This window comes from Dipodomys spectabilis, unplaced genomic scaffold (genome assembly GCF_019054845.1).
Source record: "Dipodomys spectabilis isolate Male_0828 unplaced genomic scaffold, ASM1905484v1 ptg000095l, whole genome shotgun sequence".
In the NCBI taxonomy this organism is placed as follows: domain Eukaryota; kingdom Metazoa; phylum Chordata; class Mammalia; order Rodentia; family Heteromyidae; genus Dipodomys; species Dipodomys spectabilis.
In genome coordinates this window covers 25,282,590-25,301,999 of record NW_024870772.1, presented here as the reverse complement: position 1 = coordinate 25,301,999, position 19,410 = coordinate 25,282,590, and the positions used below count along the sequence as shown (strand labels likewise).

General features: G+C 43.3%; 1 protein-coding gene across 4 annotated transcripts in view; it reads left to right on the top strand.

Moving 5' to 3' along the window:
- Mphosph8 (M-phase phosphoprotein 8) overlaps positions 1–17,566 on the top strand; it is a 39,128-nt gene extending 21,562 nt beyond the window's left edge. For 2 of the 4 annotated variants that reach the window (XM_042685444.1, XM_042685443.1), the window contains 9 exons: positions 2,212–2,337; positions 2,418–2,506; positions 5,339–5,479; positions 6,396–6,482; positions 9,181–9,335; positions 11,113–11,267; positions 13,483–13,610; positions 15,592–15,675; positions 16,173–17,566. In XM_042685444.1, coding sequence (XP_042541378.1) covers positions 2,212–2,337; positions 2,418–2,506; positions 5,339–5,479; positions 6,396–6,482; positions 9,181–9,335; positions 11,113–11,267; positions 13,483–13,610; positions 15,592–15,675; positions 16,173–16,214 — 1,007 coding nt within the window. In that variant the 3' untranslated portion in view covers positions 16,215–17,566. Of the gene's footprint in view, positions 1–2,211; positions 2,338–2,417; positions 2,507–5,338; positions 5,480–6,395; positions 6,483–9,180; positions 9,336–11,112; positions 11,268–13,482; positions 13,611–15,591; positions 15,676–16,172 lie in introns of those variants that run through there. The other 2 variants (XM_042685445.1, XM_042685446.1) reach the window with 2 other exon arrangements.
- The last annotated feature ends 1,844 nt before the right edge of the window (positions 17,567–19,410 follow it).

Sequence of the window (19,410 nt, the reverse complement as noted above, 5' to 3'; positions counted from 1 at the left end):
CCTGGGCTGGCTTTGAACCACGATCCTTAGATCTCAGCCTCCTGAGTAGCTAGGATTACAGGTGTAAGCCACGGCGCCCGGCACTCATTTTTTTATTTAAAAAACAAAACTGCCTTGTGCAGAGGAGGCAGTTAACATGATAGGAATGAGCATAGAATCAGACCAAAATCTGAGCTACCATAGAAATCTGCAGGTCTGCCACTTCTGATTTGGCTCAGTTCTTTCTGCTACTTAAATATTTCTCTAAAGTAGGGTATTGCCTTTACCTCATTTTCCTTGGACTCTCAGCTACTCTATCCCACTATCTTTCCTTGAGCAGTCATTTTTGTCTCTTATGGTTGGAGTGGGAAGTAGGGGCTTCTGCTGTTGACTGAGACAGGATCAGTGCTAAAACCAAGTCTGATACTTCCTGACAAACCTCAGAGCCACTCTTAGCCTGTCTCCTCATCTATAACATCATTTGTAGAATGTTTGTGCATCATGTTGTGTGGATGTATGTTAGCTGCTTTTACTACCACTGCTGCTGCTGCTGAGAATTATGTGGCACAGTGAGCTCATAAGCAGCTGGGACACAGCCAGGGCATAGAAAGCCAACATCGTGTTAATTCCCATAATTCTGTGCTCTTGGAGTTAGTGAAGGAAGGGAATTGTTAGTTTGTGTTGAGGCTGTAGGACAAAGCTCTTTCTCTTACTTGCATATTTCTTACACAGTTTTATTTCTATAGTTCTGTGATATCCCTATCTATAAGAACGTAGCTTTAGAAATGGTGCTGTAGCTCAAGTGGTAGAGTGCTTGCCTTGAGCTGAAGAGCTGATGGACAGCGCCCAGGCCCAGAGTTCAAGCCCCACGACCGACAACAACAAAAAAAAAGAACATAGTTTGTGAAATTCGTTTTAAGTGGAAATCCAAGGCTGACTATCAAATGATTTTTGTTTTCATTTTATATAATAACATATAGATGAAATGAATTCAAGTTTAAATGAAAGTGATTTTGGAAACATAATTTATATACAACTGAGAAAGTACATGACTGAGTGAATAGACTATTAATGCTGACTGCCAGTAACTTTGTGATTACACAAAGTGTACTTGTAATAATGCATAAGGTAGACATTACTCTTAAACAATAAGGTTAAGCCATAATTCCAGGACAGAGTCCATCTGATTATACGCAGTAACCATTCAGCTAGTGAACACTTAGAGTCTGCGCTTGCTGGACACCAGTGGCTGACGCCTGTAATCGTAACTACTCAGGAGGCTAAGATTTGAGGGTCATGGTTCAAAGCCAGCTCAGAAAGCAAGGTCCCTGAGACTCTTCAGTTAACTAACAAAATGGAGATGTGGGAATGGAGCTGTTGCTCAAAATGGTAGCACACTAATCTTGAGCACAAAAGCTCAGAGACAGTGCCCAGTCCCTGAGTTACAAGCCTAGAACCAACACACACACACACACACACACACACACACACACACACACACACACACACACACACACACGTGCTTACTAAAGATTAGGCTGAGATCATAATACTACAGTTCAAAGCCAGCCTGGGCACAAAAGACTTAGCTCCAGTTAACCAGCAAAAGGCCAGAAGTAGAGGTAAGGCTGAAGTGGTAGAGTAACAGTCTTGACCCTTTAGTCCATGCCCTAGTGCTACCTCCCCCCCAAAAAAAGAGTTATGTAATAGTGTGTGTTAAATGTACATGAAATTTCTGTTAAAGCTAGGCACCAGTGGCTCACACCTGTAATCTTAGCTAAGTCAAGAGGCTAAGATCTTTGGATCACCGTTTGAAGCAGCCCAGGCAGGAAAGTCCATGAGATTCCACTTGATCCATGGCTGGTAGCATATACCTGTTCATCTCAAGCTGTGGGAGACACATGTTGGTATGTTCCTGTTATTCCAAGTTACAAGGGGATTCACGGTGACTGGGCACAGTGATATGTCTGTCATCCAAACAGCAAAGGGAAGCACTCTAGATAGAGGATCACAGTCAGTGCTAGTCTAAGCATAGAGTAAGATCCTATCTTGAAGATAACCCAATACTAGAAGGGACTGGTAGGCAATGGTTCAAGTGCAGTGCCTGCATAGCAAGTGTGAAGCTCTGAGTTCAAACCCCACTACAGCCCAAGGTATAAGTTTATAAGCAGCATATTGGTTTTGCCAATAGACCATATGAAAGTGTGTTAATAAGGCCCTTTTTTTCACCAGATGGTAGGCACCAGATCTTAAGTTTGGGCATGGATCTGCAGCTGGAGTGGATGAAACTAGAAGATTTTCAAAAGCACCTTGATGGGGAAGATGAGACTTTTACCACAGTGAATGTAATTCCAAATAGTGAGTGGTTTTGGAATTAATCATTTTAGTTTCACCAATCTAGATATATAAAGCCCAATCACTTTTTCCTTTCCTTTTAGATTTGTTGAGGGATGCTGTGAAAAATGGGGATTATATTACTGTAAAGGTTGCACTCAACTCAGATGAAGATTATGATTTGGACCAAGAGGTAATGTGCCTTTGAAGTATCTCATTAAGAGACTATGAAATGCTTGACATGATTTAATAAAATGTCTTCTTTTTTTTGGGGGGGGGGGGCGAATTTTAGGGATTCTACTCTGCCTCATGTTTGCAGGGCAAGAACTCTTACCACCTGAGTCCTGCCGATACTTGTCATTACTTAAAACACATGCATATTCGCTATGTAAAACTTATACATTGTAGAGCTTTACAACCCCTATAATTCCTACCTCCTTAGATTGACCATGTGGGTTTTTAAATATAATTTTATTGTTGTTATTAAGGTGTTACAGTTTCATAAATCAGGTAATAAGTATAATTCTTGGACAAAAGTCACTTCTTCCCTCCCTTACCCCAGTTTTCTCCTCTTGTCTTGCCCTCACGTTGCATACTTTTTTTTTTTTTTTTGGTCAGTGGTGGGGTTTGAACTCTGGCCTGGGCGCTGTCCCTCAGCTCTTCAGCTCAAGGCTAGCATTCTACCACTTGAGCCACAGCACCACTTCCTGTTTTCTGAGTGGTTTATTGGAGATAAAGGTCTCACAGATTTTCCTGCCTGGGCTGGCTTTGAACCTTGATCCTCAGATATCCTGAATAGCTAGGTTTACAGGCATGATCCACTGGTGCCTGGCCACATACTTCAATTTCTTTTTTGTCAGTTGTGGGGCCTGAACTCTGGGCCTGGGCGCTGTCCCTTAGCTCCTTAGCTCAAGGCTAGCACTCTACCATTGAGCCACAGCACCACTTCCAGCTTTTTTTTCTGCTTATGTGGTGCTGAGGAATCGAACTCGGGGCCTCATGCATGCAAGGCAAGCACTCTACCACTGAGCCACCTTCCCAGCCCAATTTTTACATAGCATATATTGAATACCATGACTGTATTTGTTCATCTTTTTTCCATTTTTGTGTCACCCTTTTTTGACCTCATAGTTTAGTTTTGACCAGTCTGAATTTGTATCTTACTCTGAACAGTGAGGAGTGTAAAAGGACTCTCATTTTGAGGAGGAAATTGTACCTTTGGTGTTGGTCCATGTATATATACCAGTAGCCTGGCTTCCTGTTATTGCGGGGGGCGGGGGGGGGGGGGGGATTCCTTAGTGACATTCTTTTTTTTTTTATGTTGTTTTTCTTTTTAATGGAAATAGTAACTTTCCTAGTTTTCAAGTTTTGTATTTTGAGTTTATATTGCTTTGAGGATTTTTACTTTTAAGTAAAAGTAAATAAATATTTTAACATCTGTTAATTTATTCATTTTTCTTTTTTTTCTTTTTTTTGGTCAGTCGTGGGGCTTGAACTCTGGGCCTGGGCTCTGTCCCTCAGTCCCTCAGCTCTTTAGCTCAAGGCGAGTGCTCTACCACGGTTTTCTGGTGGTTTATTGGAGGTAAGAGTCTCATGGCCCTGGCTGGCTTTGACCTGTGATCTTCAGATCTCAGCCTCCTTAGTAGCTAGGATTTTAGGCATGAGCCACCAGTGTCTGGACACACTTTTAACTATTCAGGACACTGAGATCTGAGGATCATAGTTCAAAACCAACCTAGGTAGGAAAATCCAAATGACTCTTTCCTGTAATTAATCAGCAAAAAGCCAGAGTTGTAGCTGTGTCTCAAATGGTAGAGTACCAGCCTTGAGAGAGAAAAAAACTAAGGGACAGTTCCCAGGCTCTGAATTCAAGCCCCAGTATTAGCACTAAAAATAAAAAAAAATTATTTTCTCAGTTGCTTGTTTTAATTCTATGTTTTAAGATTGAAATTATGCATCTGATTTTGGTTTAAATTGCATAAAATATATTAAGTTGGCTGAAATTTGACAGTATTGAGTCTTCCATCATAAGCTCAATAACTTTGTGTATTTAATTCCTGGTTTATATACATAAGACAAGTTCTGTGCATTTTTTGTTCATGTAGGACTTACACATTTCTTTTAGATATATTCCTATATGTTTCATAGTAATTTATCACTCGTATTTGTTTTCTAACTGGTTGTTAGTAATAGAAGGTGAAGTTGGTGTGTGTGTGTGTGTGTGTGTGTGTGTGCACGCGCGTGTGTGCGCGTGCGCACAGGGGCGGGGCCACATTGGGCTGGTTTTCCATCGCTTAAGGCAGTTCTTCTCAGCTCACTTTAGTTAGAAGATTTGATCATCTGCTCCAAAAGAATTCACTGTTCACTTGATGTGGTTTTGGGTTTTTTGTTTTGATGGTACTAGGATTCTGACTCAGTGCCTAATGCCTGCTAGGCTGGTTTTTTGCCACTCTCCAGCCTGCTTTTTTACTGGTTATTTTAGGGATGGACTCTAGTGAGTTTTCCTGCCCCATCTGGCCTCATTATTAGAATTTAAGATACGAAATTTGTAAATTTTTATGAAAATGTTCGTGAGAAAAAAAGTATTAAATGATGTTAGTTTCTGTGTATGTGTGTGTGTGTGTGTGTGTGTGTGTGTGTGTGTGTGTGTGCATGCGTGCGCGCGCACATGCATGTGTAATTTATACACTGGGCCTTGAACTTGGCTTCCTGCTCTTGTCTTGATTATTACCATTTGAGACATATCTCCATTTCCAGCTTTTTCTTTTCCTTTCTCTCTCTCTCTCTCTCTCTCTCTCCCTCCCTCCTTTTTTTCTGGTTATTGGAGATAGTCTCATAGATTTGTCTCCCTGGGCTGACTCCTAACCTTGGTCCACAGATCTTAGCTTCCTGAGTAGCTAGGATTATAGGCGTGAGCCACTGGTGCCCTTCTGTTTATTAGGATGTTTTCTTAGTAGATGCTTAAGTCAGTTCTGTCTAAAGAGACTTGTTTCTAACCAGCTTCTTTGTTAATAAACTGGCACAGGATTCCAGTGGGATGACACTGGTGATGCTTGCTGCAGCAGGAGGGCAGGATGACCTTCTGAGGCTCCTCATCACTAAAGGGGCCAAAGTGAACGGACAGCAGAAGAATGGCACCACAGCCCTCATCCACGCCGCCGAAAAGGTCCAAGACGCCACTGTATCAGGACATTCAGGATTTGTTTCAGTAGTAAACCGTAATGGTCATGTGCTCATATAACTTTGCACTTTTATGTTTCACATGAATGGATTTTCTTATCAGAAATATTTTGTAATCATAATTTCAAAATGTGACTTACCTAGTTGGGAATAATTTATATATCTTCAATGTATCAATATTGCTTTCAGTCTTAGGCGACAGGCAATTTGAAACTTTTACAACTGAAATTAAGAATTTCTTTTGAGCTGGGGACTGGTGGCTCACACCTGTAATCCCTGCTACTCAGGAGACTGAGAGATAAGAGGATCAAGGTTTGAAGACAACCTGGGCAGGAAAGTCTGAGACACTCTTATCTCCAATTAACTAGCAAAAAGCCATGCTGAAGAAGTAGAGGTATGGCTCAAGTGGTAGAGTACCAGCCTTGAGCAAAAAAGGCCAAGTACGAACACCAGGCCCTGAGTACTCTTTATAGGTTTAGGTGGCCAATGCTGGGTAGAGTAGCATGTGGCTGCATGGCCAGTGACCAGAGAGCTTGGCTTAGCACGTGGGCTTCCAACAACCCTCCATTGAAGAAACAGTAACATGGTGGCCCATCACCCATTTGGGGTATTATCTGCTGAGTCTTTTTCCTAATGACATTTCAAAAAAGATGCCTTAAAGAATTCTAAGGGCCGGGAAGGTGGCTCAGTGGTAGAGTGCTTGCCTTGCATGCATGAGGCCCTGGGTTCCATTCTGCAGCACCACATAAGCAGAAAAGGCTGGAAGTGGCGCTGTGCCTCAGGTGGTAGAGTGCTAGCCTGAAGCTGAAGAGCTGAGGGACAGCGCCCAGGCCCAGAGTTCAGGCCCCATGACCGACAAAAAAAAGAATTCTAAAAATTTCCTATTTTCCTTTTGTAAATAGAACTTTTTAACCACTGTGGCTATTCTTTTGGAAGCGGGAGCCTTTGTAAATGTTCAGCAGAGCAATGGCGAGACCGCACTTATGAAGGTAAGTTCTTTAGTCTCAGCAGCTGTTTCAGTTGGTGCCTACTAATATCGGACCCTGGGATTTCCTGAGGAAAGCCAGTTGTCAGAGTCCACTGCTCATGGGTGGGTCAAGGTAGACCAGCAGAACATCAGTTAGTGTATGTCAGTGCCACAGGGATGTGCCCCTGAGCTCCGCCTTATGAACCTATTGCAAGACTTGGGATGGGATATAGCAGGTACCAACCTGTGTCCTAAAACAACAGTCATACTAGGGCTTGGAGGGTGGCTCAGTGGTAGAGTGCTTGCCTTGCATGCATGAGGCCCTGGGTTTAATTCCTCAGCACCACATAAGCAGAAAAAGCCAGAAGTGGTGCTGTGGCTCTGTGGTAGAGTGCTAGCCTTGAGCTGAAGAGCTGAGGGACAGTGCCAAGGCCCAGAAAAAAAAAAAAAAACAACAGTCATGCTAGCAGGACAGTGTCAAGAAAGAATTGCATTTTTAGGGGGAAAACTATAGTCTCAGTATGTACCAACTCTCTTGCCAGAAGTGGAAGGTGTTGAAGAAAAGAGGCAGACAAATTCAGATTGTACAGATTGCAACTTACTGGGGACTTAAGGACAGAAGCATGTCTTAAATGCTAACAAGAAAGGTAGATCCCCAAATTCCAAGGCAAGAGGAGGAAGAGTTTATAAACTGAGCAGATAAAAGTGACTCAAGGCATCTGGTGCTGGTGGCTCACACCTGTAATCCTACCTGCTCAGGAAGCTGAGATCTGAGGATAGCAGTTCAAAACCACCTTGGTAGGAAAGTCATTGATATTCTTATCTACAAGTAACTACCATAAAGCCAGAAGTGGAGCTGTGGCTTAAATGGTAGAGTACTAGCCTTGAGCAAAAACTCTCAGAGATAGCACCCAGACCCTGAGTTCAAGCTCCAGGCCCGGCAATAAAATAAAAAGTCAGCCAAGACAACCTGTCTTTGACCTTTCTCAAAAGCTATTGGCCTGCTGACATGTTCAGTGGCAGTTAAGAAACAGGTGTCAGGGACTGGGAAGGTGGCTCAGTGGCAGAGTGCTTGCCTTGCATGCATAAGGCCCTGAGTTCAATTCCTCAGCACCACATAAGCAGAAAAACCTGGAAGTGGCGCTACAAGTAGTAGAGCGCTAGCCTTGAGCTGAAGAGCTGAGGGACAGCATCCAGGCCCAGAGTTCTGGCCCCACAACCCAAAAAAAAAAAAAAGAAATAGGTGTCAGTGCCCAGCACCACACTCAGCTCACTGCCTTTATGAGTTTGTCCAGTGGGAGTTACAGCCAATCTGGCTGCGTCCATGAAGGAGGAGCTGTATATCAGTGCTCATGGCTGCCCAGGCCTGAGAGTAGGAAAGCATGGCGTCTTTCCTACAGTCATCACTGTTTTGTATTGGTGAGTATGTCTTGTGTGGCACTGTGGCTTGCAAATGTTTCATGGTGAAGGTTAGTGAAGCCTCTTGCTACTTGCACCCAAGCACACTGAGCGTTCCTTGTACTGCAGGGCAGCCCACTGTGGCATATTCCTTTGTGGCAATTCCAACTTCCTGGCCCTGAAGTGCTGCTGGGACATAGAAGGTCCCTCTCTAAGATACAGCTTCACATAAACCATGGTCCACACAGGGATCTGTCTCCAGCTCCTTGTTCCAGGCTATATCTGGTGTGAGCAGTGTGGCCCGGAACTGTGCAGCAGGCCCAGCACTGTTTTGTTTTGAATCCTACTCTTCTCAGCAGGGTTTTTCTGGCCTCTGGCCACACTTACAATGTAGAACTTACCTGCTTTGTAGTTTTGGGGTTTCCCCCACTATTTGTAGTTTGCGAAATTGTTCAATTGGTTAGGTCTTTAGGTATTTTTTAGTATTGCTTTAGTATCTATTACTGACTTACATGCAGAGCGCTGGTGTTCATCTCTGCCCACTGTCTTCGAGGGAGACGCAGTGGTCACTGCATGCATCTGGACAGCAGTTAGAGGAGAAAATGTGGGAGGGTTGGGGCGTAGGCACTTCCTACACCTTGCTACAGGGCTGAGAGGAGACTGAGGACAGTTGGGAGCCACTGGAAGATGAAAGTGCAAGACAGAGATCCAGATTTAAAGAGATCACTTACTGCTTTTTGCCGAAGTAGGAAGCATGGATTGAGTAAAAGACAGGAAATTTGCAGACTTGTAAGGAGAGCCCTGAAAGTATATGATGTAGTAGTAATTTGTACTCAAGTGGTATAGAGGGACAAAAATGAGAAGGTCACCAACCTTTGAGGACATAGGATTCACAGAACATGAGAACAGCAGTGTTGCCTGGTCGGCCTGAGTTATGAGGTGCAGAGAACACAGGTACCAGCAGGAGGCAGAGTGCGCCTCAAAGTCCTGGGCTCCTTAAGGACAGAGCTCTGGGCTAGAGATTCAGCCTAAAGCTAAAGAAGACTGCTCTGGAAAGATGAGGACAGCGAGCCTGGAGAGCCTGGGGGAGAAGTATCAGAAGCAGAAAAGCACCAGAGCAGTGAGCATCGTGTCAGGGAAGCCTGGTGTTCTTTTAATTCTGCACAGCTGCTAGCCCCTGTGAACCCTGGCCACAGGGTAGGGTCTCTTGCCATTTCTCCATCATACTTTGCCTTCTTCCCAGGCAAATGTGGAAGAGGAAGCAGATGGCAATGGGTACTTTGTAGTTTACAGTTAAGAGTATAATGATTTTTCTGCCCTAGGCTTGTAAAAAAGGAAATTCGGACATTGTGCGGCTTGTGATTGAATGGGGAGCCGACTGCAACATTTTGTCAAAGCACCAAAACAATGCGCTTTACTTTGCAAAGCAGTGTAACAACATGCTTGTGTACGAATTGCTGAAGAGCCATTTGGAGACGTAAGTGCAAAAAGTGATTGCCTAGGTTGTCAAAGCATGACATCTCTGTTCCTTTGGGCATATTATAATTAGAATGACCTGTGCGAGCCTACGCAGAAAAGGATTGTCAGTCTCTAGCTCGGTGGTAGAGTTGAGGCGTGGATATGAGCCTTGAGGTCCCGTCCTCACTCCCACATGAGAATAAATTCTGGCAATGCCTGTCAGAAATACTACAGTGATGGCTGACTGGAGCAGGTGAGGTGTGATTGGGGGCGGGGGGGGGGGGGGAGTCCTGGGATAAGTGCTTCTTCATGCCTCCTGTTCCCACCACACTGGTCGGTCTGAGTTATGAAGTGCAGACAACATAGGTATCAGCAGGAGGCAGGCATCTGGCTATCAGAAGAATGCGTGCGCCTCAAAGTCCTGGGCTCCTTAAGGACAGAGCTCTGGGCTAGAGATTCAGCCTAAAACTAAAGAAGACTGCTCTGGAAAGATGAGGACAGCGAGCCTGGAGAGCCTGGGGGAGAAGTATCAGAAGCAGAACAGCACCGGAGCAGGCAGCACCGTGTCAGGGAAGCCTGGTGTTCTATCTTTTAATTTTGCACAGCTGCAATATGGTCACTCCAGTTGCAGGTAGAAGATCCAGAAGCAGAAGGTAGAAAGTGTTCCGTGGATGGCACATACCTAGTCTGCCCTCCTGAAAGCCTGTGCCAGGAGCCTTCCAAGTAGTGCAGAGAAGCTGGCTGCCGCTTCTCTACCCACGTGGGGTAGCTACAGAGCCAGCCAGTGGAACAGCTAGCCATCCTGTTTGCCCAGGACGGGGGATTCTCATTTCTTATGGTTCAGTAGACAAACATGTATTTGTATTAAGCACAGTCCTGCACCAGATGCTGCTCTAACCACCAGTGGGCAGAAGACTTGTGATCCCAGCAGGTGGGAGACTAAGAGAACCAAGTTCAAGATTGGCCTTTGTGTCAAGGAGATACATTGTCTCAAAAAAAACAGGAGCTAGTGAAACAGAAGACATCTTAATGTGGCACAAGAAATTAGGGTGTAGCAGGCGCTGGTGGCTCACGCCTGAAATCCTAGCTACTCAGGCTGAGCTCTGAGGATCGCAGTTCAAAGCTAGCCCGGGCAAGAAAGTCCGTGAGACTCTTATCTCCAATAAACCACTCGAAAACTGTGAGCGGTAGAGCGCTCGCCTTGAGCTGAAGAGTGCAGGGACAGAGCCCAAGCCCAGAGTTCAAGCCCCATGACCGGCCCCCCCCCCAAAAAAATTAGGGTGAGGCAAAATTGTAGTTCTATTTCAGAACAGGGCAGGTCTAGCATTGGACAGTATTGTAAATAATGTCTTTTTTTTCTCCATTCGTGCATTGAAAATTTAAATTATATAAATAAATGAGAAATAGTACATTAATTTGATGTATGTATAATTGTGTTTAATGATGAAATCAGGGTAGTTAGCATTTCCCTCAAGTTGTTTTAAAAAGCTTTCTATTAAGGTATAATACTTGTATTCATTTTAATATATGCACATTAATTTTATTTATTTATTTTTTTTGGGTCCGGTAGTGGGGCCTGAACTCTGGGCCTGGGCGCTGTCCCTCAGCTCTTCAGCTCAAGGCTAGTGCTCTACCATTTGAGCCACAGCGCCACTTCTGGCTTTTTTCTTTTTGCTTATGTGGTGCTGAGGAATCGAACCCAGGGCCTCAGGCATGCAAGGCAAGCGCTCTACCACTGAGCCACCTTCCCAGCCCATGCACTTTAATTTTAATGATCTTCTGTCCTCTCTTACCAGGCTCTCCAGAGTGGCTGAAGAGACAATCAAAGATTATTTTGAAGCTCGCCTTGCTCTGTTGGAACCTGTTTTCCCAATAGCATGTCATCGCCTCTGTGAGGGGCCAGATTTCTCAACAGATTTCAATTACAATCCCCCACAGAATATACCAGAAGGTAAACCTATGCTTAGCCTGATTCTGTTGAAGTGTACGCTATGAATGTTAATTATTAGAAGCCTGTCTTTAAATAAAATCTTAAGCAAATGTGTAAAAATTAGGTAAGATAATTAATAGCACAGTAACTCTGACAAAATAGAGACCGATTCCCAGGATTCCAGGCGATGCCACAAAGTACTATTCCCTCTGTATAAATTGTAGGGGAATTGAGTCTTAATAATACTGATTTTATTGAGTTTTATTAAAACATACCTTCGAGATTCTAAGCCTACTAATAGTCTGCCCTCTAAAAGAAAAAGCCACCAGTATTCACATGGCTGTCTCTCCCTGCATGATAGTAACCAGGTCCTCAGACCTCCAGCCTTACATCCATGGCTGCCTCCTACTTAGAAGAGCTGAAGAGAGTGAACATGGTCCTGATATTCTTAGTGGTGCTCTAGGCAAGGGGAGCTGTATTATGAAGCCAAAAAGCAAAATCTGTGTTATACTTCTAATAGCCTGAAGGGAGAGGGGAAGGGAAAGGGAAAGAGTCAAGGTCATGGATGCTTTTCTTTTGGGTCTCTTCTAGAGTGTCCTCTTATTGATGACGGCCTGTATCAATGACATTTTGTCACATTAAAATTGTTTTTTAGCTGGGTGCCAGTGGCTCACGCCTGTAATCCTAACTATTCTGGAGGCTGCAATCTGACGATCACATTTCAAAGCCAGCCTAGGTAGGAAAGTCCGTGAGACTCTTATCTCCAGTTAATCACCAGGACACCACAAGTGGCACTGTAGCTCAAGTGGTAGAGCACTTGCCTTGAGCTGAAGAGCTGAGGGACAGTCTCCAGGCCCAGAGTTCAAGCCCCACAACCAAAAAAAAAAGTTAGTTTTTAGTTTACTAGATCTAAGTTATCTTCCAGTGTTTAGCTTTTGCAGTTTTTGGGTATTAAATTAAGTGGTATTTTGATCTGGGCAGTGGTGTCTTATGACTCGTAATCCTCGATACTAAAGAAGTTGAGATCTGAGGATCAAGGTTCACAGCCAGCCCAGGTAGCAAAGTCCATGAGATACTTATCTCCCATTAACCACCAAAAAGCCAGAAGTGGGGTTATAGCTCATGCCATATGGCAACATGCCATCCTTAAGCAGAAAAGGCCAGTGAGAGCACAAGGCCTTGAGTTTAAGCCCCTACTACTAGCATAAAAATACATTAAAATAATAGTTTAAATATTTGATATAGCATCACATTGCATGTTAACATTTTTCAGTAAGATTTCTTTTTGTACTAAGAAAAAAAAATAGATGCGAACCAGTATGTGGCAGAAAATGGAAAAGCACATATACACGCATGTAATAATACCACCTTCATGTTTCTGTGGGCTTCAGTCTCAGGATGTAGATAAGTGAATACTTTTAGCTTCAACTTTTGTGTGTGCCAGTCCTGGGGTTTAAACTTAAGGCCTGGGCCTTGTCCCTGAGGGTTTTTTCTTTTTTTTTTAATTGTGAAAATACCGTACAGAGGAGTTACAATTACATGGGCAAGATAATGAGTACATTTCTTATCAAGCATTGTTGCCTCCTCCTTTGTTTCCCCTTCCCATCCCTTCCCACCTCCTCCCCCATTACCCCCCCCCCCCCCCCCCCCCCGCCCTCCTCCAGCCAAAGTTGTAAAGTTTGTTTTCGACATAACATCTTGTACATCTCATTGTTGCAATGGGTCCACCTGTATCAAATACAGTGAAAGCAGGGGTTATACCGTGGGGGAGTGTCCCTGAGATTTTTACTTAAGGATAGTTCTCTGTCATTTGAACCAATCCTCCACTACTTTCTGGAAATTTATTGGAATTAAGAGTTCCACAGATTCCTACCTGGGCTAGCTTCAAACAGCAATTCTCAGATCTCAGTCTCCTGAAGAGTGAGGATTATAGGTGTGAGCCATTAATGCCCAGCTAGCTTCAACTTTTAAATAATGCTCTCTTTTCTGACTGAATATTTACCTCAGTCCACACAATCATGTTTAAGTCTTTCCAAGAGCAATTAGTAGGAGTTACATGGACAAATAACTGAGTTCTGTGGGATAGAAACTACAAGGTAACATCAGCGGATTTTGGAAGGTTGGGCACAAGTGGTAAGTTTGCTCTCCCATGGGCTGACCCAGGCTTCAGAAGTGCCCTTCCCCTCAGGGGCTGATAATGCCTGTGTGTGAACTACTTCCTTTCTTCCTCCTTCAGGCTCTGGCATCCTGCTCTTTATTTTCCATGCGAATTTTTTGGGTAAAGAAGTTATTGCTCGGCTCTGTGGCCCATGCAGTGTACAAGCAGTAGTTTTAAATAATATATTTCAACTTCCTGTTTTTCTGGTAAGATTTGTTCAAAATTGAAAATTTGAATGAAAGTCTACTTGATCAGTTAGGTGTAAATAAAATATGATTACTAGTAAGTGGTCCAGTTGTTGGCAGTGAGATAGTACCTATAATCAGAGCACAGTTATTCTGAGTTTGTCAATGTGTTTATCGCCAGGCATGTCATGCTTGCTGAACTAGCTTGCTCAGCTGGCACTCGACCAGTTGAGCCATGTCTCCAGTCCTGCAACTAATATTTTCACTGCTTGTATTTATGTTGTTCATTTTGTTTTTTGTTTGTTGGTATATATGTATGCAACGGGTTTAAACTCAGGGCCTCACACTTACAAAACAAGTATAGAGCTATACCTTAAACATTTTTTTTTTTTGGTCATGGGGCTTGAACTGGGTGTGGGCGCTGTCCCTCAGCTCTTCAGCTCAAGGCTAGCCCTTTACCACTTGAGCCATAGCACCATTTCCGGTTTTCTGATGATTTACTCAAGATAAGAATCTCATGGACTCCTTTCCTGGGCTGGCTTTGAACCGTGACCCGTAGCTAGGATTATAGGCGTGAGCCACCAGTACCCAGCTTTTGCTTTTTGAGAGTTTCAGCGTACTGCATGTTGAGCTTACAGGCATCCATCATGCCTGGCTATTTATGCTTATTCTGTATTCATTTCTGACATCACAAAGAGATGCTCTCCACCATTTTTTTCTTTCTGAAAAATTAAAAGCAACAAGAAACACATTTTTTTTGGGGGGGGTGGGTCCAGTCGTGGGGCCTGAACTCTGGGCCTGGGCGCTGTCCCTCAGCTCTTCAGCTCAAGTCTAGTGCTCTACCACTTGAGCCACAGCGCCACTTCCGGCTTTTTTCTTTTTGCTTATGTGGTGCTGAGGAATCAAACCCAGGGCCTCATGCATGCAAGGCAAGCACTCTACCACTGAGCCACCTTCCCAGCCCAGAAACACATTTTTTTAATGCAACTTAAGTCTCTTCTGTATCAAAATACATCTGGTGCTGACTGGCCATAAAGGAATCTTAACATTTATAAAATTCAAGATATATGTGCTTATGTGGTTTTGGGTTTTGTTTTGTTTTTTTTGCGTATTAATCAAATTTGGGTTTTAAAGACCACTGCATTTCCACAAATTTTTTTTTTTTTTTGGGGGGGGGGATCTGGTCGTGGGCCTGAACTCTGGGCCTGGGCGCTGCCCCTCAGCTCTTCAGCTCAAGGCCAGTGCTCTACCACTTGAGCCACAGTGCCACTTCTGGCTTTTTTTTTTTTTTTTTTTGCTTATGGGTGCTGAGGAATTGAACCCAGGGCCTCAAGCATGCAAGGCAAGCACTCTACCACTGAGCCACCTTCCTAGCCCCTCCACAAATTTTTATACATAATTCTTTCACCACTTTTAGAATTCTTCCCTTGGGCACAACTAAGCATTATTACTTGAGTACAGTCCTTTTTTTTTTTTTGTCATGGGGCTTGAACTCTGGGCTTGGGTACTGTCCCTGTGCTCTTCAGCTCAAAGTGAGTGCTCTACCTCTTGAGCCACAGCGCCACTTCTGGTTTTCTAGTGGTTTATTGGAGATAAGAGTCTCACAGACTTTTCTAAGCCCGAGCTGGCTTTGAATTGTGATCCTCAGATCTCAGCCTTCTGAGTAGCAAGGATTATAGGCGTGAGCCACCGGCACCCGGCTAAAGTCATTTTTAAAATTTGTACTTGGGTATGAACTACATATACTTTAACTTGAAATACTTGTCTGGGTATTTTTCTCTTTATCATTTTAATAAATCAAGGGAAAAGAAAACATATCATGTGTATTGACAGTTATGGTGGTACATGCCTGCAGTGCCATCACTTGGGAGCCTGACGCAGGAGGACTGGGAGTTTAAGTCTGTAGCCTGAGATACATAGCAAATTCCACACTCAACCTAGACTACATAGATGTTGAGTTTAGCAGAAAAAAGCTAACCTTATTTTCTTGTCTCTTTTCCAGGATAGTCATTTTGTTTACTCATTCAGCCCCATTGCAGGTCCTAATAAGCTCTTTATAAGATTGACAGAAGCACCCTTTACTAAGGTGAATATCATTGCTACCAATTATGTTGTCATTAGAAAAATATTCCAGCAGGTTACTTTGGCTTCAGAAATGTCAGTTGTGGGGACAGTACTCCTTAGGACAGTAATGCTGGTGAACTGATGAGTTTTAAGATATGAGCCGCAAAGCAAACCATGTGGAGGGAGGGAGTGGACTGAGTGAATGAGAGGAGGAAGCCCCCTGTTGAACAGTCTGAGTCTTTTTTTAGGTATTGGTACTGAATGCCCCTGTCTGTCTAGGCTGTCACTAACCATTCCATGTGAAAGGAAGCTAGTTAAAGTAGTTGCTCTGATATCATATATAATTTTTAATATTCTAATGAAACCACATTATACTTGAACTTTTTATGAAAATATCAATAACTTAATAAAGTTGATAACCAGGTTTAAAATACTGTTCCATTCAAGACAAATGCTGGCCGTGTTTTTGTGAGAGGAGAGTTTGCAGTTGTGTACTGACGTGCCTTTTTCCTTCCCCAGGTTAAGTTGCTGATAGGTGCATACAGAGTGCAGCTGCAGTGACCCCAGGATCATGATGAACTCTTTTCAGATGAATTCCTAAATACTCTCTTTAATGCAGTTTTGAATTCTGGCACATCTAAAAGTTTCAAATGTAAATTTTCACCTGCAAGCCTTTTCCGTCATGTGTTATAGTCTGTAAGGTGCAATATGGTAGCTCTAACATAAGTAAAATCTAGATGTCATTATTTGTAATCAGAAGTTTCAGCATTGAATCCAGACTGCATATTTCAATTTTTCCACCATGTGGAATGGTATATATAGGACTATTTAAGAAAATTAAAGAAGACTTTTTAACTTGAAATTTTCTACTAGCCCTTGGGACTTTTGTTAAGTTCAGGTGCTTACAGCAAGAGGGTGAGGAGGCCTCCTGTTGGAATGAAGTTGAATTTGATGGCCTTGAAAGAGGACTGACCAGGTGACTTGACACCCACCAAGGGGGAGATACCGTTATAATGCCCAGTTGCTGGTTATCTTTTCAGAAGAGAACAAGGTCAAAAGACCCAGCAAGTGATCCAAGCAAGACATTGTGAGGCTAATGAGGGACTATTGTGAACAGTCTTTCCTGTATGGGCAGCTCCTGTGCCTTTTTTTGACAGAGATTAGGAAATGCTGGCCTTGGGTCCCAGCTAAGCCTTCTGTTGCATCAGTTGGAACACAGTGCCTTGTGAATGAAAACGCTACTGCCTCACATTTACATCCTCTTATAAAATATTTATCAAGAGATCCAAAGATCTCAGCCTCCTTAGTAACTGGGATTATAGGCCTGAGCTATCAACACCTGGCTGGCTACAGAGCATTTCTGAAGCAGTACCTGGGTGTTGGGTGAGGTTGGTGCACAGACTGAAGGAGATGAAAATGGGCCTGGTTTTTAAAAAATATATATATGTACGTATGTCTATATATATATATAAAATATATAGACACATATACATATATATATGCTTATCAAAGACATTGTCAAGCATAAATCATGGGAAACTATAAAAGTTTCTAATTGTATTTTTTTTTACCTTTGTAATGCTAGTGATTGGACCCAAGGCCTCATGATTGTTCGGCACATTCTGTCAGTTGAGCTAACCCTCTGTTCTGTTTTTGAGGTAGTCAGTCTCCCTCACTTTGCCCAGGCTACCCTTGAATTCACAATCTTGTCTTCATCTTCAGGTAGCCAGGATTGGAGGTGTATGCCACCATACCCCTCCAAATTTTAAGTTGTTCAGAAGTGTTTGTACATTTTCTCTTCACCCCACTACTAAGAATGGAACTCACATCCTAGCACATGCTAGATAAGCATTCTGCCTCTGTAAAGCTCACATCTTTAAAACTAAGTTTTCTCAATAAATTCAACTGTGTCTGTCTCTTTTGTCTTAAGACCCCATACATCAAAGGTATATACTAAGTGTGTGCATTTCTTAGCTAAACGGGCTAGGAGTTCAACTGAACTCAATCCTGTACTGGTGGCTTTATCTGGTTTCATAGCTTTCTGGGAAAAATTCAGGAGCAGTAGGTTAAAAATAGCCAAATACACCGGGTGCTGGTGGCTCACGCCTGTAATCCTAGCTACTCAGGAGGCTGAGATCTGAGGATCGCGGTTCAAAGCCAGCCCGGGCAGGAGAGACCGTGAGACTCCTATCTCCAATAAACCACCAGAAAACCGGAAGTGGCGCTGTAGCTCAAGTGGTAGAGCGCTCGCCTTGAGCTGAAGAGCTGAGGGACAGCGCCCAGGCCCAGAGTTCAAGCCCCACGACCGACCAAAAAAAAAAAAAAATAGCCAAATACATATTTTAAAAGGAGTTTAAGTAAAATTTGTCCTCAGAATCATGCTGTTTAGCAAGAAAACAGGGATATAAAGAAAGCTAAATAGAGCTAGACACAGGTGGCTCATACCTGTAATGCTAGCTACTCAGGAGAGCTAGCTGAGATATGAGGATCATGGTTCACAGCCAGCCCAGGCAGGAAAACCTGTGAGACTCATCTCCAGTTAACCACCAGAAAACTGGAAGTGGTGCTGTGGCTCAAGTGGTAGAGCGCTAGCCTTGAGCTGAAGAAAGTTAAGGGACAGTGCCCAGGCCCAGAGTTCAAGCCCAACAACAAAAAGAGTTGAAGATTTGTCTGTTCAACTGGTTTTAAATGAAGATCCTTAGATCTCAGCCTCCTGAGTAGCTAGGATTACAGGTGTGAGCCATAGTAGCCCAGCTCTAAACATTTCTGAGGGTTTCACTTCTTCCTCTGATGGGCCTGGGCTATTTCAGGCAGAATACTTGTTAGGTAAGAGCCAGAATACTTGTGAGGCAAATGCCACCATGGTCATCTTCCTTTAACAAGGAGATTTGTGGACTCTGCTGCACAAGCTAGCTTAAAATCAAGATCTTATCAATCTCAGCTTCCTAAATTGCTAAAATCACAGATGTGAGCCACTGATGGCTTGGCCCAATATGAAATTTCTTGCTCCAAAATTTCAGGGTACAGAAGATAAGCAGAATCTATAGTTGCTCAAAAACAATTGAAAAGGTAGGTTCAATTGGTTGACTTCCCGACAAGACCACAAAATATTTTATATCTATTTTAAAAGCCTCAAATTTTACGTTAATATGCATATATGAAAACACTTCAGTGAAACTCAGTACAGTAAGTGTAGAATAAGGAAATCAGTTAAAATGTAGGTCCCATTTTCACTACAGAAAATGTGCCTCTTGGGCACATACGATCCTTCCCTCAGGCTGAGGTCATCCCTGTGGATGCACCTCCTTCCCACGCTTCACTGAAGTCACTGGCCACACCTCATGTGGCCAGCAGTTCAGTTACCCCTAATAGTTTCTGCCTGAATGACTGCATGGCAATCTCCATTCCATGAATCTTACATACATACAAACAAATGAAATGTGTTTTCTGAGTCATTAAAAGATTTTCCACAGTGATTTGTGTAAGAAATGAGAGGCCAGTGACCAACATGGGTTCAAAGCTTTATTGGGCAGACATCTGCCAGGCTGCTTCAAGTGGGAATGGACGCAGGAGCAGTAGACAACAGTGGGCGAAATTTAAAAGTTTAGGGGGCAGTTATATGGGTCACACTGCATGGACTGTAGGAATTGGGGGTGAGTCCGTTCTGAGAAGGAGGTTATGTGGGGATGAGAATTGGGGTGCAAGTCTCCTAAGAAAGGAATTTGCATGTCACACCAGAAAAACAATACAGCATTGG